This window comes from Hyaloscypha bicolor (genome assembly GCF_002865645.1).
Source record: "Hyaloscypha bicolor E unplaced genomic scaffold K444scaffold_17, whole genome shotgun sequence".
NCBI lineage: Eukaryota > Fungi > Ascomycota > Leotiomycetes > Helotiales > Hyaloscyphaceae > Hyaloscypha > Hyaloscypha bicolor.
The window spans coordinates 362,905-388,805 of record NW_020194519.1 but is presented as its reverse complement, the minus strand read 5'-3'; the positions used below and the strand labels follow the sequence as shown (position 1 = coordinate 388,805).

General features: G+C 37.6%; 5 protein-coding genes across 5 annotated transcripts; 3 read left to right on the top strand and 2 right to left on the bottom strand.

Annotated features, from left to right (window-relative positions):
* Positions 1-1,711: 1,711 nt before the first annotated feature.
* Positions 1,712-4,915, bottom strand: K444DRAFT_582117 (kinase-like protein). The gene is made up of 2 exons (XM_024877775.1): positions 4,319-4,915; positions 1,712-4,258 (listed from the first exon to the last, which is right to left on the bottom strand). Exons 1-2 carry the CDS (start codon positions 4,844-4,846, stop codon positions 1,958-1,960), a joined length of 2,829 nt encoding a protein of 942 aa, XP_024741601.1. The 5' UTR covers positions 4,847-4,915; the 3' UTR covers positions 1,712-1,957.
* A 1,653-nt stretch (positions 4,916-6,568) lies between these two features.
* Positions 6,569-8,206, top strand: K444DRAFT_659945 (uncharacterized protein; the record flags this gene model as incomplete). Its single annotated transcript, XM_024886411.1, has 6 exons — positions 6,569-6,702; positions 6,893-7,147; positions 7,200-7,518; positions 7,569-7,871; positions 7,921-8,136; positions 8,201-8,206. 6 exons carry the CDS (start codon positions 6,569-6,571, stop codon positions 8,204-8,206), a joined length of 1,233 nt encoding a protein of 410 aa, XP_024741600.1.
* A 730-nt stretch (positions 8,207-8,936) lies between these two features.
* Positions 8,937-12,358, top strand: K444DRAFT_659944 (TPR-like protein). Its single transcript, XM_024886410.1, has 4 exons — positions 8,937-9,615; positions 9,672-10,188; positions 10,249-10,318; positions 10,371-12,358. Exons 1-4 carry the CDS (start codon positions 8,985-8,987, stop codon positions 12,255-12,257), a joined length of 3,105 nt encoding a protein of 1,034 aa, XP_024741599.1. The 5' UTR covers positions 8,937-8,984; the 3' UTR covers positions 12,258-12,358.
* Positions 12,359-14,168: 1,810 nt separating this feature from the next.
* Positions 14,169-14,660, top strand: K444DRAFT_625353 (uncharacterized protein; the record flags this gene model as incomplete). Its single annotated transcript, XM_024882518.1, has 2 exons — positions 14,169-14,402; positions 14,514-14,660. The coding sequence occupies 2 exons, from the start codon at positions 14,169-14,171 to the stop codon at positions 14,658-14,660; spliced, it is 381 nt and encodes a 126-aa protein (XP_024741598.1).
* A 2,123-nt stretch (positions 14,661-16,783) lies between these two features.
* K444DRAFT_204241 (uncharacterized protein) lies at positions 16,784-17,157 on the bottom strand. The gene has a single exon (XM_024871023.1). It carries the CDS (start codon positions 17,122-17,124, stop codon positions 16,831-16,833), a length of 294 nt encoding a protein of 97 aa, XP_024741597.1. The 5' UTR covers positions 17,125-17,157; the 3' UTR covers positions 16,784-16,830.
* Between the last annotated feature and the right edge of the window lie 8,744 nt (positions 17,158-25,901).

Here is a 25,901-nt window from a genome sequence, read left to right as displayed (position 1 = left end):
AGAGTTTAAATATAAGTTATTTTTCTTAATTATACTAATTTTTATACTAATCTAATTCCAGTAATAAACCTTATAGCCATTTATATAAAGCGGGTTACTATTCAGAAAAAGAATATAAAGCTAGTCTAATAAATGAGATTAGAAATAATAGGCATTAGCAAGGTTAGCAAATACCTTATAGTAGTACTATAAAGTAGTTAGTTTATTTGGGTTACTAGTAAAGTAACCAGGTTAGATATTAGGAAATTAACCTTTATATCTAAGGCAAAGCAGTTAGCTAGCTATTAGATTAATAAAGCAATAACTTAAATTATTACTTTTTTAATATATCTCAAATTAGTTATATTCTTTAAAGAACTAGTATAAAGATTAATTAATTGGAACAGAGAGCAGGAGGGGCAGATTCTGCCGGGCCCCTCACCGCCTAGAACGATAATTATCGCCAATTATCGATAATTATCGATTATCGACAAATTAGTGCAATTATCTAATCATCGCTTATCGAGCTTATCGGAGCCCACACTGTGAAGGTCGCGAATTCCTTCCTTCCGTCAAGTCTGCTTCACTGTCCGACTTTCTTTGCCCTGGTGGCTATATCGCAGCCGTGTGCCATGGCTTAATGAATAAATTATGCAGTATTGAATGCGGCTCCATGGGTGTCTTGGATCTACGGTGGGAACCGTTTTTGGCCACCACCCCCTGCGCCCGCCGCGTCTCCATCCCCCCTCCCGTCCTCTTCCAAGCAGGCCCTTTAAATCCCCCCGTTCCGCTATTTGTAACCTACCACTCTTTGAAAACCGATGTGGGCTGTACCAAATGTCGTAACTTCTATTTCCTTATCCTTCTTTTAAAGATTTCTTCTCATACCCGTTACTAATACCTCCCTCTAAGAAACGAAGATTCCTTTAGTCTAGCGACCTTGAAGCAGCGAGAGTAAAGCGAAGGAAGGTTATACAAGGATATAGTAAAGAGCTATTAAATAATTCTCTCAAAGTTGTAAAAGAAATCGTGGACTGTCACAAAAGAATAATGATAGAGTGGGAAGAGTATGTTTTATAGTTTTCTAACTTGCCATAAACTAACCGCTCTATAGTTACGAGCCTAGTATCATCAGTCTGTGTTTTTAGCGAATCTTTCAGGCATTGCAAAACCAAAGTTGCCTACTTCACTTCGTAGTTTCACAATAACTACAAATTAAAACCTTATTATAATTCAAGCGCACACGATAAAAGAAGCTAGAATGAGTTTATTAGGCCTTTATAACTAATTCAAAATATAAGGTAAAGTGTCCAAATTGGTTATAGGGTTCGTTTCTTAGCGAAATGCCTTAGAAATACAGACTTACAATACTAAGCTCGTTACTTCCGTGATATTGAAGTGGACCCGGATAGTATAAGCTTGATCTTTGTCTTAATAAAGATCTCGCAAAGGATAGAGTTCGGGGCTTCTTAGAGGGTTATATTAATAGCTCCAAGGAGCGGGTCCCTATACTTGGGCTGAAAGAAACTGCCTTAATTTAGACTATGACATTAGCTTACTCACCCTTGGTTGACGGCCTAGCTAGTTGTATTTAGCGGCTCAGGTATATTGAACCTCTTGACTCGCTTCCAGTGCCTAATTTCTTTGAATCCTATATAATACATAATGTATCGACTCAAAGATGCTTTATATTTAGCTGCTACGCAATATAGACTATATCTTGAAACATCTTCGGCAATGTCTCCAACGGAATGCTTTCTATATGAGCGTTTATGGAACATATAGCAATTATAATAGGCTGTATCTCTCCCTAACAGTGACTTAATGCTGCATAGAGTCTTAGTCGAGAGTGTGCATCCCGAGCATGGCCGCAGCGCACGCTAAGCAAATCTCGCAGTTCCAAGTATGTACATTAAACATCCCCTGTCTCCCTTCTTTGATACTGAACCGGCTCTCTCCCTCCGGGTCAACGAAAAAGTCAAAGCAAGCATTGTGAAATTGGAATCACAACTTTTTTCGAGAAGTTGCTTCTAACTTCCTCCGGATTACTCTTATCATCACTGTAGCAAGAGAGACAGTGCCTGACCGCTTCCCCATATAATTCGCCCATATAACTCTTGACAATCTTGATATGGGTTTTCAGGAGATGCTCGTGAACTTTCTCAGGAGTACCGCGAATGGACTGGAGAATCCCTTTCAAGTCTTTCCACAGGGCAATCTCTAGCAAGACCAGGCCAGCGCTATAGTAATCGAATTCCTGTCGGAAACGGCTGTTGGGACTTTGGGAATCATCGGTGTATTTAATGATGTTCCTACGGTATACGGGATGCTGGTATTCCTCCTGTGGCCCGGATAGAGTCGAAAATGCATTCTCGTCATTAAGGCGACTGTGGTTAAAGCCAATAAAGAATGGATACCTGAAGGATTCTTCCAGACTATCGAACGCATTGTTGAAGTATATGATGTTGAAAGAGCAGATAGATTTGTGCAGCCAGCCCGCACGATGGAAATCCAGAATATAAGATACTAGATTCGAAGCCAGCTTGAATTTTTCTGTAAGAGACGGCTGTTTGGTCCTTGATTGAGTATCGTTGACGGCTTGCGCTAGGGTTTGAGGGTCTGTGTTTTTTGCCAGGAGTGGAAATTCGTAGACAATTCCAAATTGGGATCGAACAGCGTCATGGTAAAAGCCAATACACTTAAGTACTGGAAAGATCTCGTTTATTTTTCCATGTCTTCGAAGGAATGCAATTGCGTTGACGCGTTTCAGGAGCTCGTCGGTACGTGATGCCCAGGATGTTTCATATTCCATGTATTCTATCAACATCCTTTTGCCAGTAGTTTCATCGGTTTTAATGGAGTGATGATGGAGCTCAGCCACTGGTAGTCGAAGAACTGACTGATCAACAGATAGATCCATGTCTGAGGAATTCCGCTGTATTAGTGCCGAGGTGACTTCTTTCATAGTCACAAGGGATGCAATATGTCGGTAATTGAATGCAGATCCTCCACCCTCTTCAACTGCCAATTGCAAGTCATTCTGAGTTGCAGTGCTATAATGCTGCAGCATTACCTCTTCTAAACGGCTGAGCATATCTCGGTGCACGCCGCTCGACTGCATATTCCATAGTTGATCCAAAAGTTTCTGAAGGTTATACGAAAGAGGATAAGGCGGCGTACTATCCTGAGCCAGTTGCTCTGCAACAAAATCAACCTCTACTTGGCATCGCTGCAGAATGTCCTGGGTACTCTGGTACTCCTTCTGAGAACGTGGTTTTGCCCACCAATCATGATAGGGCATGTGTTCCCAGTCAGTTGCAAGCCCAAAAGCATCCCCCCAGATCCTTAAACGTTGGAGTTCAATCTGTAGCTCGAGATTTCTTGGCCTTATACAATATTCCAGAGTTGAACATGCCTTTTCCAAAAGATGGCGCTGTGCCAGATGAAACAAGCGCTGACTGATCTTCGAAACTTTTGGCCGCTTGTCTGGCTCAAATTGAAGGCTTGCTTTGACTACGCAAGCTAATGACTTGAACCTCTCCTCATGTGCGAGCTGTGTACTGAACCGGTCTAAGAAATTTGTGACTTCTGGATTGATGTCATTGACTCCGTGAAAATGATGGCAGATCGAAGGACCGAGTTTTATTTTCCGTTTTTCGTAGAAGTAGGCCACCATTTTGGGACCACCACCAGGGCCACCACTCAGGTAAGCAAAAATCTCAGCGAGAACGCAGCCCAGAGACCAGATGTCACTAGATCTCCCAATCAAACCAGGTTTAAAGTCTTGATCGGATGGCTCGCATTCTGGAGCAAGATAACAGCCTTCTCCCTGTTCAAACAGCGAGCGCGAGTCATCATCTTCCGGGATAAGCTTCGATAACCCGAAGTCAGACAACACAAACCTTCCTTGATAGCAAAGGATGTTTCTTGGCTTGATATCGTAATGACAACCAATCTGTCGCACATTGAACTCGTTCTCAAAATATTCATGGACGGCCTCCAGGGCCGATGAAAGTCCCCACAGAGAATTGAAAATTTGGTCGTCGGTTTGGAAACCTGGAAGTCGCGAGTTCGATAGGAGCAAGGATTTCAAGTCGCTATCAGCAACGGGAAGAAGGAAGTTATAGGTCGGTCCTTTTGTGTAGGCTGTAATGAGCTTTACGATATTGGGATGTTTCAAGCATCGTAGCGACGATAATAGGTGCAATTCATGGGCGTAATCTTTCTCTATTGTACTGCCGTGCTTTGGCCTTACGACTTGTTTACAAATCAAGTCAATCTGATATAGATAACGAAGTCAGATTTAACGTCGCCCAAATACAAATGGAAGGTGGATTACTTCTTTTTCAGTGTCTGAAATTTGATGATGTGACGAATCTACCCGGATTTTGAGGATTTTAGCAAATCCCCCATGCGCAACTGTTTCAGACGAAAGGTATGGGAGTATAGTTCGATCGTCAAGCTCACGATGTGGTTGATCCTCGCGAAGAACTGGGGCAAGAAACCTCCACTGCTTTCGATAAAACTGCAGGCTGATATCTGAGTCCCGTAAGATATCTTCTAGGCTTGGTTCGGTCATCGGAAGCTTCGAATCAAATTGGCCGCCCGAGAAGTAATCTGTTTTGAGAAACGATACAATCAAGTGGATTCTGCGAATAGTTGCGAGCGTGGCGAAGAGTCGTAGACCGTTGTTCAAGACCGCTTTTGTTATCTCGGTCCTATCATAGAATTGTATCTGTTGCTGTTGCAGAAGATCCATGATTCTGTCTCGTGTGAATAAATTTTCGAGTTTGCTAAGAGGTATGAAGTATTTGTGCTCAAAATTCTCGATCTCTAGAGCATCGAGCTCAGCACAGATATCTGCCATAGCTTAAGCTTGAGCTGAGAATGAGAGTAGGCGATCTTGATCTTGATCTTTGCTTCTAGGTAATGATGTACGAAGCGAACGGAAGTGATCCTGCTGCCGCGCGAGGGTCTGTTCCATCAGGGTCTTGGCAAAGTCTTGACAAATCATTTTACGTTAGAAGGGTTTACTAGGCACACGTCCAAACCGCGCAACGATCAAAATCAAATGCGGCCACAACAACAGTATAGTTTAGAAAACTAGTGTTAGATTCGAGCTATTTGGTCTATTATTTATTAAATATCATGTTTTGGGAATTTTCTAAGCACTTTGAAAAATTCCCATTTTCCAGTGTTCGGACACGGATATGGATTTTGGGCGGTTGCGTAATTTGTGGTGTGCCTAGTGAACCCTTCAAGCCCTTCTAAATAGGCGAGTCGCACGTGATTTGGTATCTTATTGGGGGTGAAGAACAGACCACAATCTCTCTCTCTCGTTCTTTTCCCCTTAGTTTAGTATTCCTCTGTTTCTAAAAGCTTTGTAATATCTTAATATTACCCCTCTCAATTTTATTAACTCTCAAGCCCGCTACTCGCTCTGCGAAACTTCTGCTTTGCGCTGCAACTGCAGCCTAATCCCTCAGTAGTGAGGGCTCATGCCGCCGCTCTAAGAAATCACAAACTTGCAGACCGGGCAGCAAATTCTCGTGGCAGACTCGGACGAGTAGGAGGGAAGGAAGGCGGATCGGCATATGGCCACGTCATCTTATTTCGCATACCAATGAGCTTTCCCACAATGTGTGTGTCAGATTTCTTTAAAAGAATACAAACTATATCGCGCTAGTTTTCTATTTCCAATGCTAACCAATCTCCAACAATGGTTGCTCAGACCATCTCCAGCCGCTATGTCAGTAAACAGAAGCTGAAGAATCTTCTCAAGAGCTTGTTTATAGAAGGGACGTATGAGTGGGAGGTACGAGTAGCGCATCGCATCGCATCTAGTATTAATGTCATATTCTGATTCAACTGGCTTCTCCAGGAGAAAGACACAGCTACAGATCCGACCGTGACGCTGTATGTACCAAGAAAGCTCACAGACGTAAGTGCGATTTCCAGATCCTAGGACCACTGACAGTGGGCATTCCAATCTTTAGATTCAATGGCTAACGCCCTGACTGTTGAATTAGGATGAATTGGAAACGATAAAGCCATAGTGAAACTTAGGGCTGAGCGCGCGTTCTGTATTTGAGCAGGTGGGGCTCTGCAGAGAGCTCAGGACAAATCTTTGCATTAGTGGGAAAATTGTGCTGAACAAGTGGAGAAGTATTCAGGATGCAGACTATCTATGAAATGTAATTTTTTCGTTGGCTCACAACAAATTTCGTTTGAGGCTGTGAGCTCCGTCGGGCATTCCTACATGAGGCTGTCGCATTGCCGAGGTCGATCTACCTTTATGCGACCTCAACCCTGCTGGATCGCGTATCCTTATATCCACAGGATCATGGCGGTGCTGAAAGAGGAGGGCGTATGATTTGATGGCCAGCATCTGATGGTCGTAGCAAAGTATGCCTGGCGAGACTTGAGGACATTCTATGAGGCAGGATTAATGCTCTTACCCCTCCTTCGCCGATTATAATGGGCATATAGGAGCCTCCTCACCATCACAACATATCTTACGCCTTCTAACCGTTTTCTCAAATATCTTCAAGCAAGGATCACAATACGTCGATTGCTCACCGACTCAACCATGGATTGCAGAAGCCTAGCTCGCCTGCTAGATAGCAGTAGCCACCTATTGCCTAGCGATGAAGAGTCAAAATCGCTTTTTCATGTCACTCAGATCAAGGCAGACAGCCTGCAGCTTTGCTTAGAGATGGAAAGGTAGGAAACTCATCCAGACAATGAAGAGTGTGTGTGTACTAAAACCACATCGGAAAGATTTACCTCCACCACAATTCTAAATGAACGGCAGCTGGAAGACTCTTTATCTGTAAACCATTCTATTCTTGTCTCGTATGGAAAACTGACATTTAAGATGCAGACTACTGTGAAAAAAAGAATGATATTCTAGTACGTTTTGCGATATTATTATCAACATTGCGAGTACCACCTGGACACAATTTGCTACTGATATTGCCAACAGCCTCCTTGGACAGCAAGACACTTGGAGCCGGATTCAAATTACGTTCAGTGGTTTTAAGTCTTTGATGTACAACCTGAACTGCTTTCCTTCATTTTGGACTGTTGTCAGAGGCTTTGGGCTCAAGTTTGAGCCCAAGGACGAAAATCATATCGAATACAGAAGCAATTTCGATTTCGGAACTGTGTGAGTTTCGCCACTCGGAATAAATGCGAAATTTACTGAGATAGATTTCTAGGCGCGAGCTCGGAAAGGTAGAAATGTGCTATAATATTCGGTACTTTGATTTACACAATCGGCCACATACGAAGGCCCTTTGGTCTGAACGACAAATGGCTGTGTACCAGTGTTTTAATATAGTTGATAAAACTTCTATATGGGTCATTATACAGGCCCCAGCTAGAATCAAATCCCGCCTCAGAGACTTTCTCGCGGCACCGTGTGGAACGAAATTGGCTGCGACTGACCATGTGGCACCGCATCTCCTTTTCTTCTTCCAGCTGGCAGGCAGCTGGAGGGCTTATGTCAACTTTCTTGATGTTCAGCTTATGGAAATGGTAAGATTCTCTTTCTGGTCTACACCATTTATCTAAACTCTACATGGCAGGATGAGAAAGCATTGCATTCGAATGTCGGTAGCGTTTGCAAATCCGATTACACCGTATCGTTCAGCGACACCCAAAAGCTGGAGCTCATTAGGAGAAAGTTGGTCAAAGCAGCTCTGGTCCTAAAGTCAAATACAGATGTTGGGAAATCATGGCGTGAAGATATGGTTGAGTTAAAAAAGCAAATACCCAACCTCGAACTACAAGGCACACTTAGGATCGTCCAACAGTACGTCACCGATCTCGAAAGACATTCAACAGTAGTCCATTCTCTTTTAGAGAGGCTAAGTGGGACGGAGAAGCTGGTATGAACAAGAAACTCTTGTGATAAGTTTTATCGACTGATTTTCACAGCTGTTTCAAATGCTTGAGTATAGACATGACGAGCTGAAGATCCGGACCAACAATTCTATCCATAGTAACGGCGAACAACTGAGAATAATTACAGAACACACAGTAGCTGGAAATGATTTTATGACGAGATTGACTGCAGATATCCACAAGGATTCGAAGTTTATCAAGATCATAACCTTCATCGCCTTGTTATACACCCCAGTCTCATTGATAGCAGTGAGTGATTGGAGTGAACTTCCGAGAAGTAATACTGCTAATTTGGCTCTCAGACTATATTTAGTTCTAATCTGGTTCAAGTATTAAAGGATACTGATGAGCGCGGGAATTCACGCATAGTGCTCGTATCTGATTTCTGGAAGTTCCCAGTAGTGGCCGTATCATTGCTCTGTGTTACCATACTGCCGGTCTTCCCATGGAGAAGAATGTGGTATATATATAAGAATGCAACTTAAAGTTTATGGATGGCGTGAATCAACAGAACTGATAGATTGTTTGGATGGCAAACTTCTAGGTGATCCCTGATCGATGACTTAAGAACTTGGCACAGGCATTAATATAAAATGAAAGGTTCCCTGCGTCTTCTAGAGTCGGTCTCTCTCCTAGCCTCGCTCTTGGCTATTAAATTACGGGAGCTTCAGTGAAGAAATTTTGGTGTTCCTTCGCAATCTGGCCCGTGCGACGCTAAAACTGGCTTCACCTCGCCCATCAGACACGACAATCAGAACACCAAAATTTTAGATGATTTTCAAAATGCTTCAAAAATTCTAAAAAGGACTTCCCGAACCACTATAATAAGATCTTTAATCGCAAATATAGACTTAGTTTCTCGAGTTTATAACGTTGTTGTGGCGATATCGTGCTTTGGGCGGTGGAAGGGTGTAGGCAGGCAACAGGTGGGCGAGCCCCTTCTATTTATGAACGAATAAGAGTTGAATATTTGGGAAGCCCTGCTAGCGTGGACGGTTGGCACTGGAGGAGCAGGAGGGGGATAGCTTCTATCTCAACACACATACAACCTCAGCACAACACACACAACCCCGGCACACGCACAGCTTCAGCACACCATGGAGCCTGATTCTCCAGCCCGCGATATAGCTATTGGGATCTCCCATCTCGAACTTACTGAAGGTCAATCATCTTCAGACGTTCTCGTGTCATATTACTCGTCCAACGGTTTTTCACAAAGTGCTTCCTGCGAGCAAGCCTCTACAATCCACCTGCCGCCTCACTTCATCTCATTCTTAACAGTTGCTCAGGACTTAGGCATCGACCTGTGTTCCGTCAAGTGGCATCCCGCTTTAGCACGAGTTGGAGAAGGTCGAACCGCCGAAATCAGCCAAGCCTTGATAACGTTGCAAACGAACTTTGTCTTCAAACGAATAAAGCCAGCAACTCCGTCGCAGCTTGCCGAGCGCCGCGCTCTTCAGGCGATGTACACCGAAGTCTCTATTTTGGGACAGCGACGCATTCGTAACCACCCGAACATGATAAGGCTCGAAGGCATATGCTGGGACGTATGGGAAGAGAAAGATGGAGGAACACCAGAGGTTTGGCCAGTCTTGGTGTTTGAGAAAACGCCATACGGAGACCTCGATACATTCTTGAGATCCGGCCAAGGTCAAAACCTCAAGTTTGAAGAGAGGTTACAACTTTGTTCCGGCATTGCGTCCGCGGTAAGCGAGATGCACGCCCATCGTGAGTGCTCGAAAAGCCATATCCTTGCCTAGCCATCCCAGCTTATGTTGAAGCAGATGTTATCCATGGTGATATTAAACCAGCGAATATTCTGATATTTCAGAATGAATTGAACGGTTATATTGCAAAAGTGGCTGACTTTGGCTATTCCACAGTGGGCACGGCAAATGGGCTTGTCTATCTACCAAAATCCGTTCCATGGAACGCCCCTGAGCACCACGGCCGAGATTTCACATTTCAGACAGCTATAAAGACTGATACCTATTCATTCGGCTTAGTTTGTCTACGCATATTGTTTGAAGACCTGCTCTTACAACATTTCCCGAAGTTTTCGGAGGCTTATGAAAAGGAGAATTTTCTCCTGGGAAAAAATATAATTGTCAAAACATCTGCGGTTACACAATATGAAGCAGATCTTCTACCGTTCGCAATTGATGCTGTGAAAAACAAGGAGGGGCTTGAATTAAGCCAGAAAAAAACCTTAGAGAAACTTTTCAAAGTTACAATCGCTGGAGATGCCAACTTAAGAAGTGATGACTTTTCGGAGCTTCAGAGGCTCCTGAGCAACGACCAGTAAGTTCCCTACGCATTGAAGTATTGAGTTGGCTATTTGGGAAGTTAATACGTATATAGGGATATCCTAACAATGCTCAGCTATGACAGAAGGAAGCCAGCGTTGCTTTCTTGTCACGCCAATTTTCAAGTGAGTGATTCTACAAATCTATACTGCAAGCCACGGTTTTAATATTACTCAGATAACTAAGTCTATCCTTTTTCTTGTGGAATCACATTACCTCGTGCGAAGATACATCGTCAAATGCTTAGAAGACTTCTACACAAGCTCTGATTGTCAAATATGCAAACGGGAGGTTGCTTTCCAGTTAGCATTCGCTTACAACGTTGGATTTGGTGCCGCTCGAGATGCAGAAATATGGTTGCGATGGTTAGAAAGGAGTGGACGAACAGTTCTTGATCTTGAAGTCGCAAAGCAAGTGGCAGAACAGCCATACTGGCGATATAGAAGTGAAAAGTTGCAAGATTTAGATCAAAACGGCTATCTTCGTGCAGATATTGTGGCGGAGTATCATAATGAAGGAAGGATCGTGGATGCAGAGAAGGAATGCCGAAGAGAAGTCCGGGATTTTGAAGCAAGTTTTGGACAGAATAACGTCATAATTAAGACGTTAAAACTCCAGCTGGCGGATATTCTGCAAGCAAGAGGGAATTTTAGTGGAGCAGAAGATACATTAAGGACCCTGAGCTGCGAGGGCGAGACAGGCTTACGTCCAGGAGATGATGATGGCACCTTCCTAGATATCCGAAATCGACTGGCGATTACATTATATCATCAGGGGAAGAACGAGGAGGCCATGGAAATACTCCAAAAAGACATTGAAATGAAAAAGAGCCTGATGGGAAAAGGAAGCAGATCAATATTGCATAGCAAGGTCACGTTGGCTATGGTCCTCACGGAAAGGGGAGACTACGCCGCTTCCGAAAAATTGATTCGAGAAGCTCTTGAAAGGCTCGAAGAGCTCTTAGATCCGGATGATCCAGAGGTCCTAACAATAACTGGTAATCTGGCGCAGATTTTATCCAAACAGGGCAGATATCAGGAAGCCGGGGATTTAGAGGTTCGAACACTAGAAGGGAGAAAAAAGGTTCTTGGGCCCGAACATCCAGACACACTCACCAGTTTCAGCAACCTCGCCCTTGTGCTGTCTAATCAGGGCAAAAATGAAGAAGCAGAGCGCAATCAACGGTACGCCTTGAAGATGCGACAGAAAGTATTTGGGAACATGCATCCGGACACGTTGACTAGCCTGGACAACCTGGCCGCTTTGCTTAGCCGACAGGGGCAGTTTGAGACTGCCAAAGCTATGCATGAAGATGCGCTGGAGGGTAGGGAGAATCTATTAGGGAAGGAGGACCCTCAAACCCTTGCTAGCATGAACGGTTTAGCTACGGTTCTAGATCACATGGGGGAATTTGGAGAGGCAGAGAAGCTTTACAGAAAAAACCTCGAGATTAGTGAGAAGGTTCTTGGAAAGGGCAATCCTGATATTTTTGGAAGAATGAGCAACTTAGCAGGGGTGCTACAGAGTCAAGGCCAGTATAAGGAGGCAAAAGAAATAAATGAGCTGGCCTTGACGAGGGGGAAAGAAATATTGGGCGACGATCACCCTCTCACTTTGTCTATTGCAAGCAACCTAGCACTTGATCTTCAGAGGCTAGGAGAACTCCAAGCCTCCGAAGCACTATACCGAGGCATATTCGAACAGAGCAAAGACGCGATGGGACTTTGTCACCACATCACGCTGGCCATAATGGGTAACTTGGCGGACCTTCTCCGGGTTGAGGGAAAATTTGAAGAAGCAACGCAAATGAATCATGAGGTTTTAAAGGCAACAGAGACAACTCTAGGTGAAAATCACCATGCTACCCTCACGGCTGCTCAAAACCTTGCAGGCTCACTCCATTCCCAGAAACGCCATGCCGAGGCGGTGCCTTTCTACATAAGAGCTTGTGGAGGGCTGAGGGTCCTCTTGGGGCCCGATCATCCACAGACCATGGAATGTTTCAGAAATTATTTTCAGATGATCGAAGTCATGTCGGAGGACGAAATCCAAGCTTTGTCATAAGATATGTGTAGCCGTAGCAGGTGGGCTATGACTTGCTGTTAGCCATAGGCCCATTTTAATCCAGCAAGTTTGAGATTTCAGATGAGCTGCGGGAACATGACCCCAATCTCCTCACCGGCTTAAGATTCATTGCCTGCCCATCGTCCCGAGACTTTTCTGATCTTCGCATCTCCTTATATCAACTCAGCCCGGCCTGCTAATAACACAGTTCCGCTCACCTCTGAGCAAGAACGAGATTCGTTCAAAATAAGATCATCCTTCGTACGAGGTAAACAATCTGATGCTATGCTACCCCGCAATTTCAGCCCCCAACATTCCATACCCTGGCAACCTACACATGGCAGGGTTTCAGGTGTCTCGCAGCACTGTAGTAGCACGAGTAGCTAGATCTCAGATCATATTACTAAGTAGAATAATAAAGTATGCCTTTGATTGATCTCTTATAGCTAATCGTAACCCAATAGACTAAGTAGATTTTCTTAAATCTTATAAAGTTTTCAGGTGCTTCCCTGGTGAGTGCTGGCAATTCTCTCCCGTGGAAGAGATCGGCGCCCAGATGAAAAAACCAAAGTCTAGAACATGAAACCATGCCTGGAACCGCTCCATAATTGGTCAATAGGAGACGGCAGAGGCCGTGGCTGCATGAATTCAGGTGTGGTGTCTACGAGTCTAGACTTGAGACATACAGTTCACATTGGTCCATGACAATAAGGACCAATGGGAACGGAGTACGTATGGTTTGTAATGCAGGATTTCAATATTGGCGTTCGCTCAGCCGCTCCAAGGTTTCAGACCTGGGAACTTTAGCATTAATATGAACTAATAGGATCCGCTCTCTTCATCTACTATTTCTACGGTCCAGAATTAGCATGAACCCTATCCCGCGTTTTAAGCCTCAACATGCTCCCATGTCTTACTTTTCTTCTCCGTCCCACCATCGTTGATCACCTTTGCGCCTACCTCCCCTCCTTTAGTGCAATCGAGGCGTTTTTAACTCATATGTTATCGCTGGAAATAAGCTTTTTCAATTATGGCACGGCAGTAATACTTACCCTACTCGTAGACTTCTCTTACAAGAGATAATGGCGACCTTAGTCTAAATCTACCTCGTTACAAGTACGAAGACACTTTAGATTACGGCAACCTCGAATCTCTATCTAGTAGACTAGATAGGCCAAGGACTCTTTCAAGCAACGAGAGTTATAAACTAGAGGAATAAGTAGTATATTCCATGCATTTTTATAGTACATTAATAACAGTTCTAGTTGGCAATTATCTGTCTCTTTAGCTCCTCTCTTATAGCTTAATAATTGTTTAACAAACAGGTATTCAATTATCAAACCGGAGATTCGGGAATCAGTTAACGATAGCTAGAAACAACCATAGCATGGCTTCTCTGGTTGAAAAGTTGGAGTGGCAATGTGCTCGGCTACTACAATAGCAGTCTGTCTATTAAACGTCGGGCTAACTGTGTAGGCTGTAAGAAACTATCAAGTAATTAATAGGTTATTATATCTATACATTAGAAGCTGCTAGGAAGTTGCAAGGATAATTTTATAGATTTATTTAGGAATTAATATTATAAGTACCTTGCTGCTTAGCGCTAGTAATTGTACACTCTACACTTAACTACTAAGGAATTGTTTATAATAGAGAATAGCCTAACAAGTCTTAGATATAATACAAGTCATAAGTAGCCTAACTCGAAAGGAGGTAGATAAGGCACACGTAAAGTATAGCTAGCTAGATATAGGAATACCTAGTATCTACAACCTTCGAGCAATATCCTAGGTTAGAATATTTATATAAGCGATCCTTGGATTAAGCTTAGTGCCTTTACATCTAATGTGTGTCATTTTTGCTCGTTGTCCTATCTCGTTTTAGTTATTGTTTCATCGAGCTAGCGTGCTAATGTCGATCAGGTATAACACTGCCGTCTTCTCTACCATTTCCGCAAATAACTATTATATCATCCTCGTAGTTCAAGACTTCCTCGGATCTTTATCTAATTATAACGTGTATAACAACGGGTCAGCCGAGTTGGCCGATTCTAGCGTCCTTGATACCTTGCACGAAGCGGCAGTGAACGATAGGCTCGTAAACTATACTTCCACAGACTACATGACCGCGTACGGCGTCAATTTTGTAAGTAAAGTTCGCAATGTCCTACTAGTAACAAGCGATACAAACACCTTCAATAACTCAGTACTTAATTCAACCAGGGTATATAGTGAGTACGGAAATCCTTACTTCTAGATATGTGGCGGTGACTGGAACTTTGATACAAATGGGAATTCCCTACTCTGTACCCTATCCGTTTCCAAAGCCGCAGCTTCAGATTGGACTATCGGTGGCTATCGCATCAGCTACTATATAGTTGAAGAGGTCGAAGAAAAATGCTAGCTAAGCTTTAGTCTTCTTATCATACTCGTGGTGATCGGTGTTAACGTCACTAAAGCATATATAAGTACGTATTTTCCTCTCAACTTATTAGTATCCCACCACGATATATATGGCAATAGTAGGTCTGAGGTCAAATTCCTAGTATAGAATTAGAGCCTTGGCATTGCTAATTGAAGAGCTGACCGTTACCTTTCCAGTGATTCTAGCTATTTAGAAATTGAACAAACCGACTCTTGTCACAATCGGTGATACAATTGCCTCTTTTCTATAAGATCCGGATCCCACTACCTGAGGTATTTGCCTTAGTACTAGAAGGGGTTTCCGAGGTGGAGTGTGGGCGCTGCGGGCTGCGAGACCATGGATGCCGGTATGGCATTTTTAGTTTTCGAGCTACAAGTGTCAAAAGATAGCTGACGTGCAACCTTCTGTAAGGGCCAGAGCTACTGTATTCTACCTCCTTAATTATATCTAATAAACCCAGATGTGTAGGGTTTATCGGAGTTGGGATCTTCTTTCTTGGCCTTGGGGCATTAAACCTCTTTATTAACAACATCAAGACTATCTGGAATCTTAGTTTCGGCACTATGAGCACCTATACACTCGTCGGCATCGCCCCTATAAGTATCATCCGCACTATCCTTTTTGCCAACCTCCCCCAAGGCGTCCTCTCTTTGCTCTACTTACTATATGACAGGCTCTTTTCCTACATGCTAGGTGCCCAGGAATAGAGTCACTTCGCGCGTTTCCGCAAACCGTTGCGCGTCACTGCCCCCGAGGGACGACAGAGATCGAAGTATTATCTGCAGCTACGTTATACATATGCCATAGTAAGTCCACACAGTTATCTTAAGAAGGGATAAAAGTACTTTCCAAGCTAAAATGTATAACTAGCCACTTATGCTCATGTCCGGCGGCCTGCACTAGCTGATGTCTCAAACGATGTTCCTCGCTCTCGTAAATATCTACCACCCAAATAGTTACCTCGAGAAAGAAAGTTCAATCTCGACTATTGGCTATTCGTGCCTCGCTCTCTTCTAGGTGCTAGTTTTAGGAAGCGTAGGTTTGCTTAGTGCGATCGCGAACGGATTTCGAAGGTTCGATGATAGGATTCCTTTGGTAGGGAGTTGTAGCGCTACGATTAGTGCTGCTTGTCATCGACCGAGTGAGGACTCGATGGCGCATTTGAAACCGGTAATATAGGGCATAGTAGGCGGGGAGAATGACGTAGGTGATTGTTGTTTTACTAGTTTTGAGGTTGAAAAGCCTGTGACAGGGAATTTGTATACTGGGGCGAAAGAGAAGTAGGAGTAATTATTGATCGGGTGCTATACTCTATTATATAGTAGAAAATAGTATATCATGTAGCTTGAGTATACGAAAATAAGGCGCTGTTCGATTTGGCGTATTGCATGAAATTACTCCCCTGGCCCGTATTTCCCGGAATTAATAATCAAATCGAACGCGGACTTCTTGAAGCAGATAAGTAGGTCAGTTTCATGAAATAGGGTCAATTTAATACATATAAAAAACGACCAAGTACCCTATTTTATGATTTCTCGCTCGGACCAACGATTATAACATTAGTTACAGTAGTCCCACATACATAACAGATATCCCCAAGGGCTTTTTAGGTAATATGTTACCTCCTAGAGCCTTATAGGTAAGAAACCACTTCCTAAGGGCCCAAGAGATACCTTTTACACCTGTGGAACTACCGCAATTAATATTTCTCCCTCTCCTTAGACCCTCCCCCTTTTCCTTCTCTTTCATTTTCCGTTTTGCTCTCTCTCTCTCTCTCTCTTCCTTAATTTAATACTAGAGAGACCCCTCGACCCCTCCTCCGCCCCCCTTATTAATGTAATCATTGGAGCACGCAGATTAGAAGTTCTGAAGTTCTATTCTTCCTAACTGTGAGGGTTAGAACCCATGAGGCTACGGCATGGCCGTAGTGAACCGTTCTTTGGAAGTCATGTGCATCGGGGGATTCCCCCACTACACGTGACATACGAGTGCACTAGCCGAAGGGGGTGGTTACCAGGCCACTACTAGCGTTATGCTTAAGCAGCCTGTTTATTTACAAGCAGACTACGCATGTATTTTAGTTCTTTACGTATTTCTTTATAGTTTAATCTAAGCCCAAGTTCTCGGCATTTGCACCAGACTTGACCTCTCACAAAAAGAGAAACCCCTCAGAAAACAGAGGTCCAAACCTCAGGTTCCTGTAGCATTTCCTTTGGTATCGATTGACATACAGACAAACTGCATCGTCCTGATGAGCGAGGCCAACGAGTCGCGTGCCCGGCAGATCCTCGGATCGGGCGAGTAGAACAAGCGAGGAGCGACAAGCACCCATTTTCCAAAAACAACAAGAAGTATCACCGCCTCCGCAACACCTCCTTCCGTCTTCCTCAAAGAGAGAACAGCAAACCAAAGAAGGAAGGGACAAAGGAGAAGACACCGACATACCTTTATAAATCAAAATAAGAAAATATGCGTCAACAAGGCCGGGACCGGTGGCACAGGGGTATGTGTGGCCCAACACAAAAATAATACCCCGGGTATGAAAACATACTCACCCCCAGTGATTTAAAAAAAAAATGTCATCCTTCTGATTTGCTCTGGCGATGAGGAATAGTTGTGCAAGGGTTATGAGGGAGCCCGGGTGTTATAACACCGTAACCATTTTTTTGTTTTGCGATTTTTTTACCTTTTTGCCCAGCAAAGAACGCAGCCCAATGATATGAAATGGGGTCTGTCTGCGTCTGATTTGCTCCAGGCATGAATATTAATTGCGCAAGGGTTACGAGGGAGCCATAGCTTTTGCGAAAGTTTTGACATTTTTTTGCCGAAAGATCAGATTCGCTTAATTTCGCTTATTTCCAGCGCTTTTCTTTAGTGAATAACTATAGGCTTTCCAGCGTACTTCCTACTTTACGAGCCCAGTCTCACTAGTCTGTGCGTTCAGGGCATTTTAGTAATATTTCAAAATTTCAAACCTTTAAATTCTTAAGAATTAATTAATGAAATCATACTTTAGTTACTTTACTTTTCAGGCGCCAGACATCAAGTCGTAATTATTTGTTATCGTCTTATAATCATTAAGTGATTTCGTAGACTTTGGTTTTGGCAAGCCTATAAGCGAATTCGCGATGCCTGAATCTGCCTGAAAAATGCCCTGTACGCACAGACTAGTGAGATTGGGCTCGTTAGTCTAAAATAAACTTGTCGCACAAAATAATTTTAATTGCGCAATTATAATTCTCAGTTGCGCCTTTCCAGCGGTCCAGCCCGAGTGTAATTCTGACTTGAACTCGCGATGATGCGGCGGTGCAAAGCTGGGAAGTCCAGGGGGCTTTTCGTGAGACTCACTTGAGTTTAGGGAGCCGTTTCAGCGTACGAGCCACTAAAATTAAGCGAGTGCATAGGGAAAAAACATACGCGAAGATTAAAAAAATAAATGTCACCCTTCTGATTTACTCCGACAATGAGGAGGTTGTGCAAGGGTTATGAAGGAGCCCATGTTACGATTATTGCACCCAATTAAGGGAACTTTTTTTGCCCACATGAGAAGTTAGCATTCAGATAGGTTAAGCAACAACCAACTGCGCCACATTTCCTCGTTTTAAACCCGAAATCTACTATTTAAAATTATATCTACCAAGACTGAAAAGTCAGGTAATACACGCAAAATTCTTAGTTTCTTACTTTATATAATATTATAAAGCGGATTACAATTTCACGAAAATCAAAAGAGCTATTTCCTTAAAGATTTAATAGCAGAAACAATTACCCAGCATGGGTCACGTGTTATCTTAATTATTACGGTCTAAGTCCTTCACCACACCGCGGTGTACGTAGTAATCGTTCGGTGGTTCTCACCTCCAACTCGCTTAGTACGCCTTGTAGGTGAGGGATAGCGATACGCAACGAACAGCGATACGCAAATCTGAGATTTTGGTGGGAATCTCTCCTTTTCTCCCTTTGAATTCTCACAACGCAACGTAATAAAATAGTGTCTAAGTATTGGGAATTGATCCCAAGGTGTAGGCCCTTTAGCTTAGTAAATTTTAAGTCTAAAAGATTAAGGCGTTATTGTGGTGCAAATCTGCCCCATTTGCCCATACAAATTTTGGTGCGATTTGCGTATCGCTGTTCGTTGCGTATCGCTATCCCTCACCTACAAGGCGTGCTAGGCGAATTGTAGGTGGGAAACGCCGAACGATTATGGGTGATACGGCTCGCCAGCTCTTATGCTTACGTAACCACACGTGTTTTCGGCACGTGATATTGATGACTCATACGTGCATGCTAGGTTAAATACTCCAGAGCTCTTGGGAGCTGTGCAGAGGCAATACAACCATGTTTTCCAGACCCCTGATATTGTATTCGTGACATTGGGCCCCTCAGCGATTGTGGCTTCTGACAGATGTTGGTGGCTAAGGAGGGTCCTTACTACAAAAACGAAACCCCTCAGAAAACAGAGGTCAAAATCTCAAGTTTCCGAGGTGTTTCGTTCGGTATCAATTGACTTATATGCAAAGTGCGTCGATCCAGACTCTCCGCGACTTATCAGCATAACGAAGTCGTCGAAGAGCGCTGTTCAGGTTTTTCGTCACAGAAACAGCCTCCTTGTTGCAAATAATGTCTACGGGGTCATCTTGTGTCCCCCAAACGTAAGACAGGGCCTCAAATTCTGCACCCTCGTATAAGTCATCCAGAATCAGGAGATTGGCCCTCACGGGATCTGTAGCCTGCCCAGGGGCAATATCTAAGAGTCGAATGGATCTGTGGTTTGGAAGTTCTTTATACATTGGTTCGAAAAGGCTGAGCTGCGTGCATAGAAGATGTCGTGCGGTAGATAATGTAGGCGCCCCAGCTGGCACGAAACAGGATTGCCTCGTTCGATTAACGACTGGGACAAGGGCGGTACGATCATCAAATCCTGGGCGCAAAAAATGAAGGAGCCAATCGTGATACAGAATGCCGACAAGAATAGCAAAGGTACAAGACGGTTGCAAGCCGCCTCGAAGTATGGTGCAAGGAACCTGCTGAACTAATATTCAATGATCGCCACCGACCCGATGCAGAATCGTCAAGTCAGACTCCGCGTCCTGCTCTCGACGAGGTATGATGTGGACGCTCAACGATAAGAGGTGGTAACAGGGGCAAAATCAGAATGCGATGCAGCGATTTCGTTTCGTTTCATGGGGCGGCTGAGTTAGAGAGGAAACCGAGGAAGGCACTAACCACATCCGGATTCCTTTTTCTAACTGGTTAGGCGTTTTGGGAAAGATTAAAACGACCCCGCCTCCCCCCCCGGTGTCGATTAGGGGTGTCGATGGCAGAATCCTTTTTTGGCTTAGCGCTCGGCATTCCCCAAGTCCATTGCTAAGGAACCAATTTAGCCTTAGAATCGTACAAATTAAATATTTGCAATAAAATAATTTTGCCAAACCTTCAAATCTTATTAATATTATATCTCGATTCTTCTATAAAAGCCTCGAATGCAATAGCCAAGTATTATTCTATATAATTAACTTTATACTAAAGATATAGTATATTAATTTCCTATTTTTCTTTGGAAAATGTAGTATTTTTATTTATTATATTTTAAAAATATAATATATTTATTTCTTATATTTTAAAATTATAATATATTTGCCTCCTATATTTTAAATTCACGTTTTATATACTTATTTACTATATTTCTAACTAATTTAATTATTATATGAATTTCGAACTATATATAAATATTAAATATATAAATAAAAGAAAAGAGAATAGAAAGTTAAATAAGTAAAAGTAATAATCTTAAAACTCTTAATATAAATAATTAAAAATAAGGAATTCTAAGAATTAATATATTAAAAAGACTAATTATATATATAAATTAAAGTTTTATATAACTTCTTAAACTAGTACTAATATATCTAGAAAATAGAATATATAATAATAATTATGAAATAAAAGAAAAAAACCCTTATTATATAAATATTTCTTAAATATTATATATTTATAATTATTATTATTCTTAAAATATAAAAGAATAATATAAGAAAAAAACTATAGTAAAACAAAAAACCTATATAAAATATATTAGAATATAAAATATAACTTAATAATAAAATAATAAGATTAAAGATATAAATAATAAAGTATAAATAATAAAGTATAAATAATAAAGTATAAATAATAAAGTATAAATAATAAAGTATAAATAATAAAGTATAAATAATATATAGTATATAAAAGCTTAATTAATTAAATATAAAAGAGGAACTATTATCTAAAACTATAAAAAATCCAGTTTTCTTATATAATTCTTATAAGTTATATATAAAAGATACTAGTTTTTATTATATAACTAAAATATTAAAACTATTAAAATAAAGTAATTTTAATAAAATATGACTTATTATACTTAGTATATTAAATAATTTAATTAATTACAATTATTAGCCGGTAATTAAATTAAATTAAGTCAGAATTATAGTAATCAAATTATAATTAATTATTTGCTTAATTTAATTAAATATAATTAATTACTGGGTCACGTGTTATTACACGTGACTACAAAGATAATATAAGCGTTATAGCACAAAAGTAAAGCGTATTTTACCCTAATTTAGATATTGCCTTACTATTATAGGCTTAATAGCTAGTATCCCGCCTTTACTCGCTTTACTTATCTTGTTAAATAAGTACTATAGTAGGGGTTTTGACTTCTCTAGTCACGTGGGTACGGTCATGTGATATACAGAGCAAATAATTCACATATATATTACCTTACTCTCCTTCTCTTGTCTTTAGAAATTAATTAACCTTTACTCTCTTTATACTTTAGTAATATATTATTTAAAGAAAAAGAACAGAATTTATTACTTATATAACTTTTATATGGGTTTTACATAATAATTAGAAATAATTAATTATATTTAATTATAATTTTTCTAATAATTAATTTTTTTTAAAAGTTAATAATTAAATTATAATTAATTATTTACTTAATTTAATTAAATATAATTAATTACCTTAATTATTTTTTAATATACTAATTATGCTATAATATATATTAAGAAAGCCAATTATTATAAAAGTAGTCTTATATTAGTTTCTTTAATATAATAGAAAAAGCTTTTATTAGTATTTTTTCTAAAAGATTTATATATTAATAAATATTAAAGAAAAATTATAATTAAAACTATTATTAGTTCTATTATACTTTTATATTTTAAAATATATCTTTATTACTTTTCTAATAAGTTTTTTTTATAATAATAATAAGTATTAATTAAAGGAGTTTCGGATTTAATAAATCTAATAATAATAAAAATAATAAAAATAATAAATAGTTTTAATTTAATTAAATAATTAACTAAAAATACTTAATTCTCATTTATTTAATTCTTCCTAGTATAAAATAAACTAATATAATAGGTTTATTTAGAAAATCTATTCTAATTAAACTATTTTTAATAATATTAATTTTATATTAAATATATATTATTTCTTCTTAAATAATATTAAATAAAAACTATATTATAATAAGATATATATAGTTCTATTTAATATAAATATTATTATCCTAAAGGTATTTTCGAAGAATTTATAGTTTAATATAATTATATTAATTAAAAATTATATTATTAAAATCTTTAAAATTATTCTTAAATAAATTCTATAGGTTTTTATTAGAAATACTATATAAAATATACTAATATAGCTTAATATTTAGATATTTCTAAAAATTTATCTTTATAATATTAATAATATTAATATTAATTTCTTATTTCTTAATTAGCTTTTTTATATATTTTTTTATACTAAATTGAGTTTAGTTTTTTTTTAGTATATATATATAATTTATAATAAAGAATATTTAAAAATAAGATAGTTTATAATAAATTTATAGAAAAGATTTAATAATAAAAGTATTTAGATATTTAAATATTTAAATATCTAGATATTATTAAAGGTATTAAAATAAAAATTTCGTTTATAATAAGAAATTTAGAAAGTAAAATATTATAATTCCGAGAGAATCTAATATTTAAAAAGCTCGATTTAATAATAAAATCGAAATAATAATTAAAAAGTTTTAAGAATATATATAAGATATATATTTCGAAAAAAAGAATTTTATAAATATAAGTATTATATAAATAGAAAGAATAGTTTCTAAAAAAAGTAATTTTAAGGCTAAAAAAAGTTAGTTTTAAAAAATAGTAAAAGTTAAATAAATAATTAATTAATTAAATAGCTAATTATTTATTAATTAATAAGAGCTAATATTTTCTTTTTAAACTATTAAATACTTTTCTGGAATTAATACTAGTTCTTTCTTTTAACTAAAAACAAATTATTTATTTTAGGCTACTAAATTCTTTTCTAATTAGTAAAATCTTTTTCTAATATATAAATACTAACTAATCAGTATTAGTTTACTAATAATATATTTAAAATATAAATATATTAAATTAGTAAAATAGTTATTATTTAGAAATAAAAATTATAATATTATAATATTAATATATAATTTTTAAATCTATTAAGCCTAATAAAATCTAGTTTACTAATTAAGTTATTTATAGAATATAAGATTATATAACTATATCTTATATCTCGAGTCTTATAATTATATATATAACTTTTAAAGAAATAGCTATACTAATAATTAAAAAGAAATTAAAAATTAAAACCTTAATATTAGTTTACTAGAAATATATAATACTATTATATAGTCGTAAAATACTATTTATATAAATTAGTAAAGTTATTATTTAGAAATAGAAATTATAGTATTATAGTATTAATATACGATTTCTAAATCTGCTAAGCCTAAAGGAATCTAGTCTATTAGTTGAATTACTAATAAGATATAAGGTTATATAACTATATCTCGTATTTTATATTCTATTATTTATATCCTATTACTTATATCTCATATCCTATATCCCGTAACTATATATATAACTTCTAAAGAAATAGCTATACTAATACTAGAAATTCTCTAAAAAAAGCGAAAAATAGAAAATAGTACTCTTTTCTAATTATATACAAATTCCCTAATCCGGCCTAGTACTAGATTCCCCAAATACTTTATATATCTATATTACTTTTAAGATTTTAATTATATACTAAAGGCTATAGTCTTTTATATATAATTTCCTTTTCTATATATTTATATTTCCTAATCCGGCCTAGTACCAGATACTTAGATACCAGATATCTAGATACTAGATATTAGATATCTAGATACTTAATTTCCTAATCCGGCCTAGTACCAGATACTCAAATACTAGATACCTAGATACTAGATACTAAGATACCAGATACTAAAGAAATCTCTATATATATTCTCTTATTCTTATATCTATTTCCTATTCTATTTATATTTAACCTATTTCTTTATATCTAACTATATAATATTTATATTAATAAGGCACTTAAGGGTATTTAATAGCTTTAATTTTATTATAGAATTAGTAGAATTCGATTTTTCCTTAATTTACTTAATTTCTATAATCTCTTATTATTTATATATCTAGTAGAAATATATTATATTAATTATTAAATATTTCTCTCAAATAATACCTAATTTAATAAGGTATTTATATAATAACTTCGAATCTATATAAATAACTAATAGTAGTTCTATTTCTAGTATTCTATTAATTATAAATTTAACTAAAGCACCTATATTAAAACTATAAGCTATATTATAAAGTTCCAAAGCTAGAATACTTCTAATAACTCTTTTATATTTAGTAGAGAACTAGTAAATAATATTAGTATATATAAAAATAATTAAATATAAGAACTTCTTTACTAGCTTTATAAATCTTAGTTCTCTAGTAATATTTTCAATTTACTATTAAATATACTTATTAAATACCTTTATATTAGTTTTCGAGGGTTTAATAGCTTAAGTAATAATTAATAGGTTATATTAAGCTTCTAGTTAATAGACTAATATAATATATACTTTTCTAGTATATTAGATAATATATTAGTCCTTAATAAAGAGATTTTAATAAATAGTACCTCTATTACTTATAGTAGTAGTATTTTTTATAGAAATAATTTAGAGATTTTTATATTAGTATTCTTATATAAAAGTAATTCTAGTAGTATTTATATAAATAATACTTTTATTAAACTTGAGATTATAGTTAAAAGCAAGGAATTCATACTTCTTAGCTAAGAACTTAGTCTTATAAAGCTTTAGTTACTTTATTTTCGCAAAATTATTAGTTCTAATAAATAAAGTATTATTAGTTTAAAGGCTAATAATTCCGAAGAATTACTTACTATAAAGGCAGTAAGAATTATAAGTTAATTATTTTATAGAAAGCTTATTAATATAATAGGAATAGTAAGTTTTAAACTAATAGTTTCTAGCTTCTAATATATTATATAGTAGTTTTATAACCTTTAGAATAGAATTATTCTTTAAATTTAGCTCTCTAGTAAGCTTATAAGGTAAGTTAATATAGAAATTATAATTAAATAAGGTTATTAATTAGATATAAGCTTATAAGATATTATATAAATATAATTTCATAATATTTATTATTATAATAGTAATACTAAGAATAATTCTCTAGCTAATATATTAAATAGTAAGTAATTATATTAATATTATATATTTCTTACTATTATTATAGGTTTAAATAACTAGTCTCGATTTCTTAAGCTCTTTTTTTATATTCTTATTCTTAATCTTATTAATAAACCAGAAATTAAAAATATCTATTTTCTTTAGTATCTGAGATCTAGAAATAACTTTAAATATATTCTTTTTTAGAAGTCTAGTAACTTTAACTTAACGGGAATTCTTATATAGTTTATTATCCTATAGGAATACTATAATATCCGGGGTTTTATAAAGGTATTCTCTATTATACTTTAGTAAAATAGCAGAAATAATAAGAGGAATTATACTTATATTACCTTTAGTTTTATTATTAGATTCGAAAATAGATTTAGGTTCGGGGCTATTAGTAATAACCTTAATATCTCTTATATAAAAGAGCTTTATAAAGGTTAAATAGAAAGTAATATTACTATATAATAGAGCTAGTATATAGTTCTTTCTATTAATAGCTACTAGCTTATATAATTTATTCTAACTACTAAGTTAACTAGTATTTTCTTTATACTAAATAAGAATATTTAAATTCAGAAGTAATTTATAAATATTAGTAATACTAGAACTATTTCGAATATTTAAAGGATTTA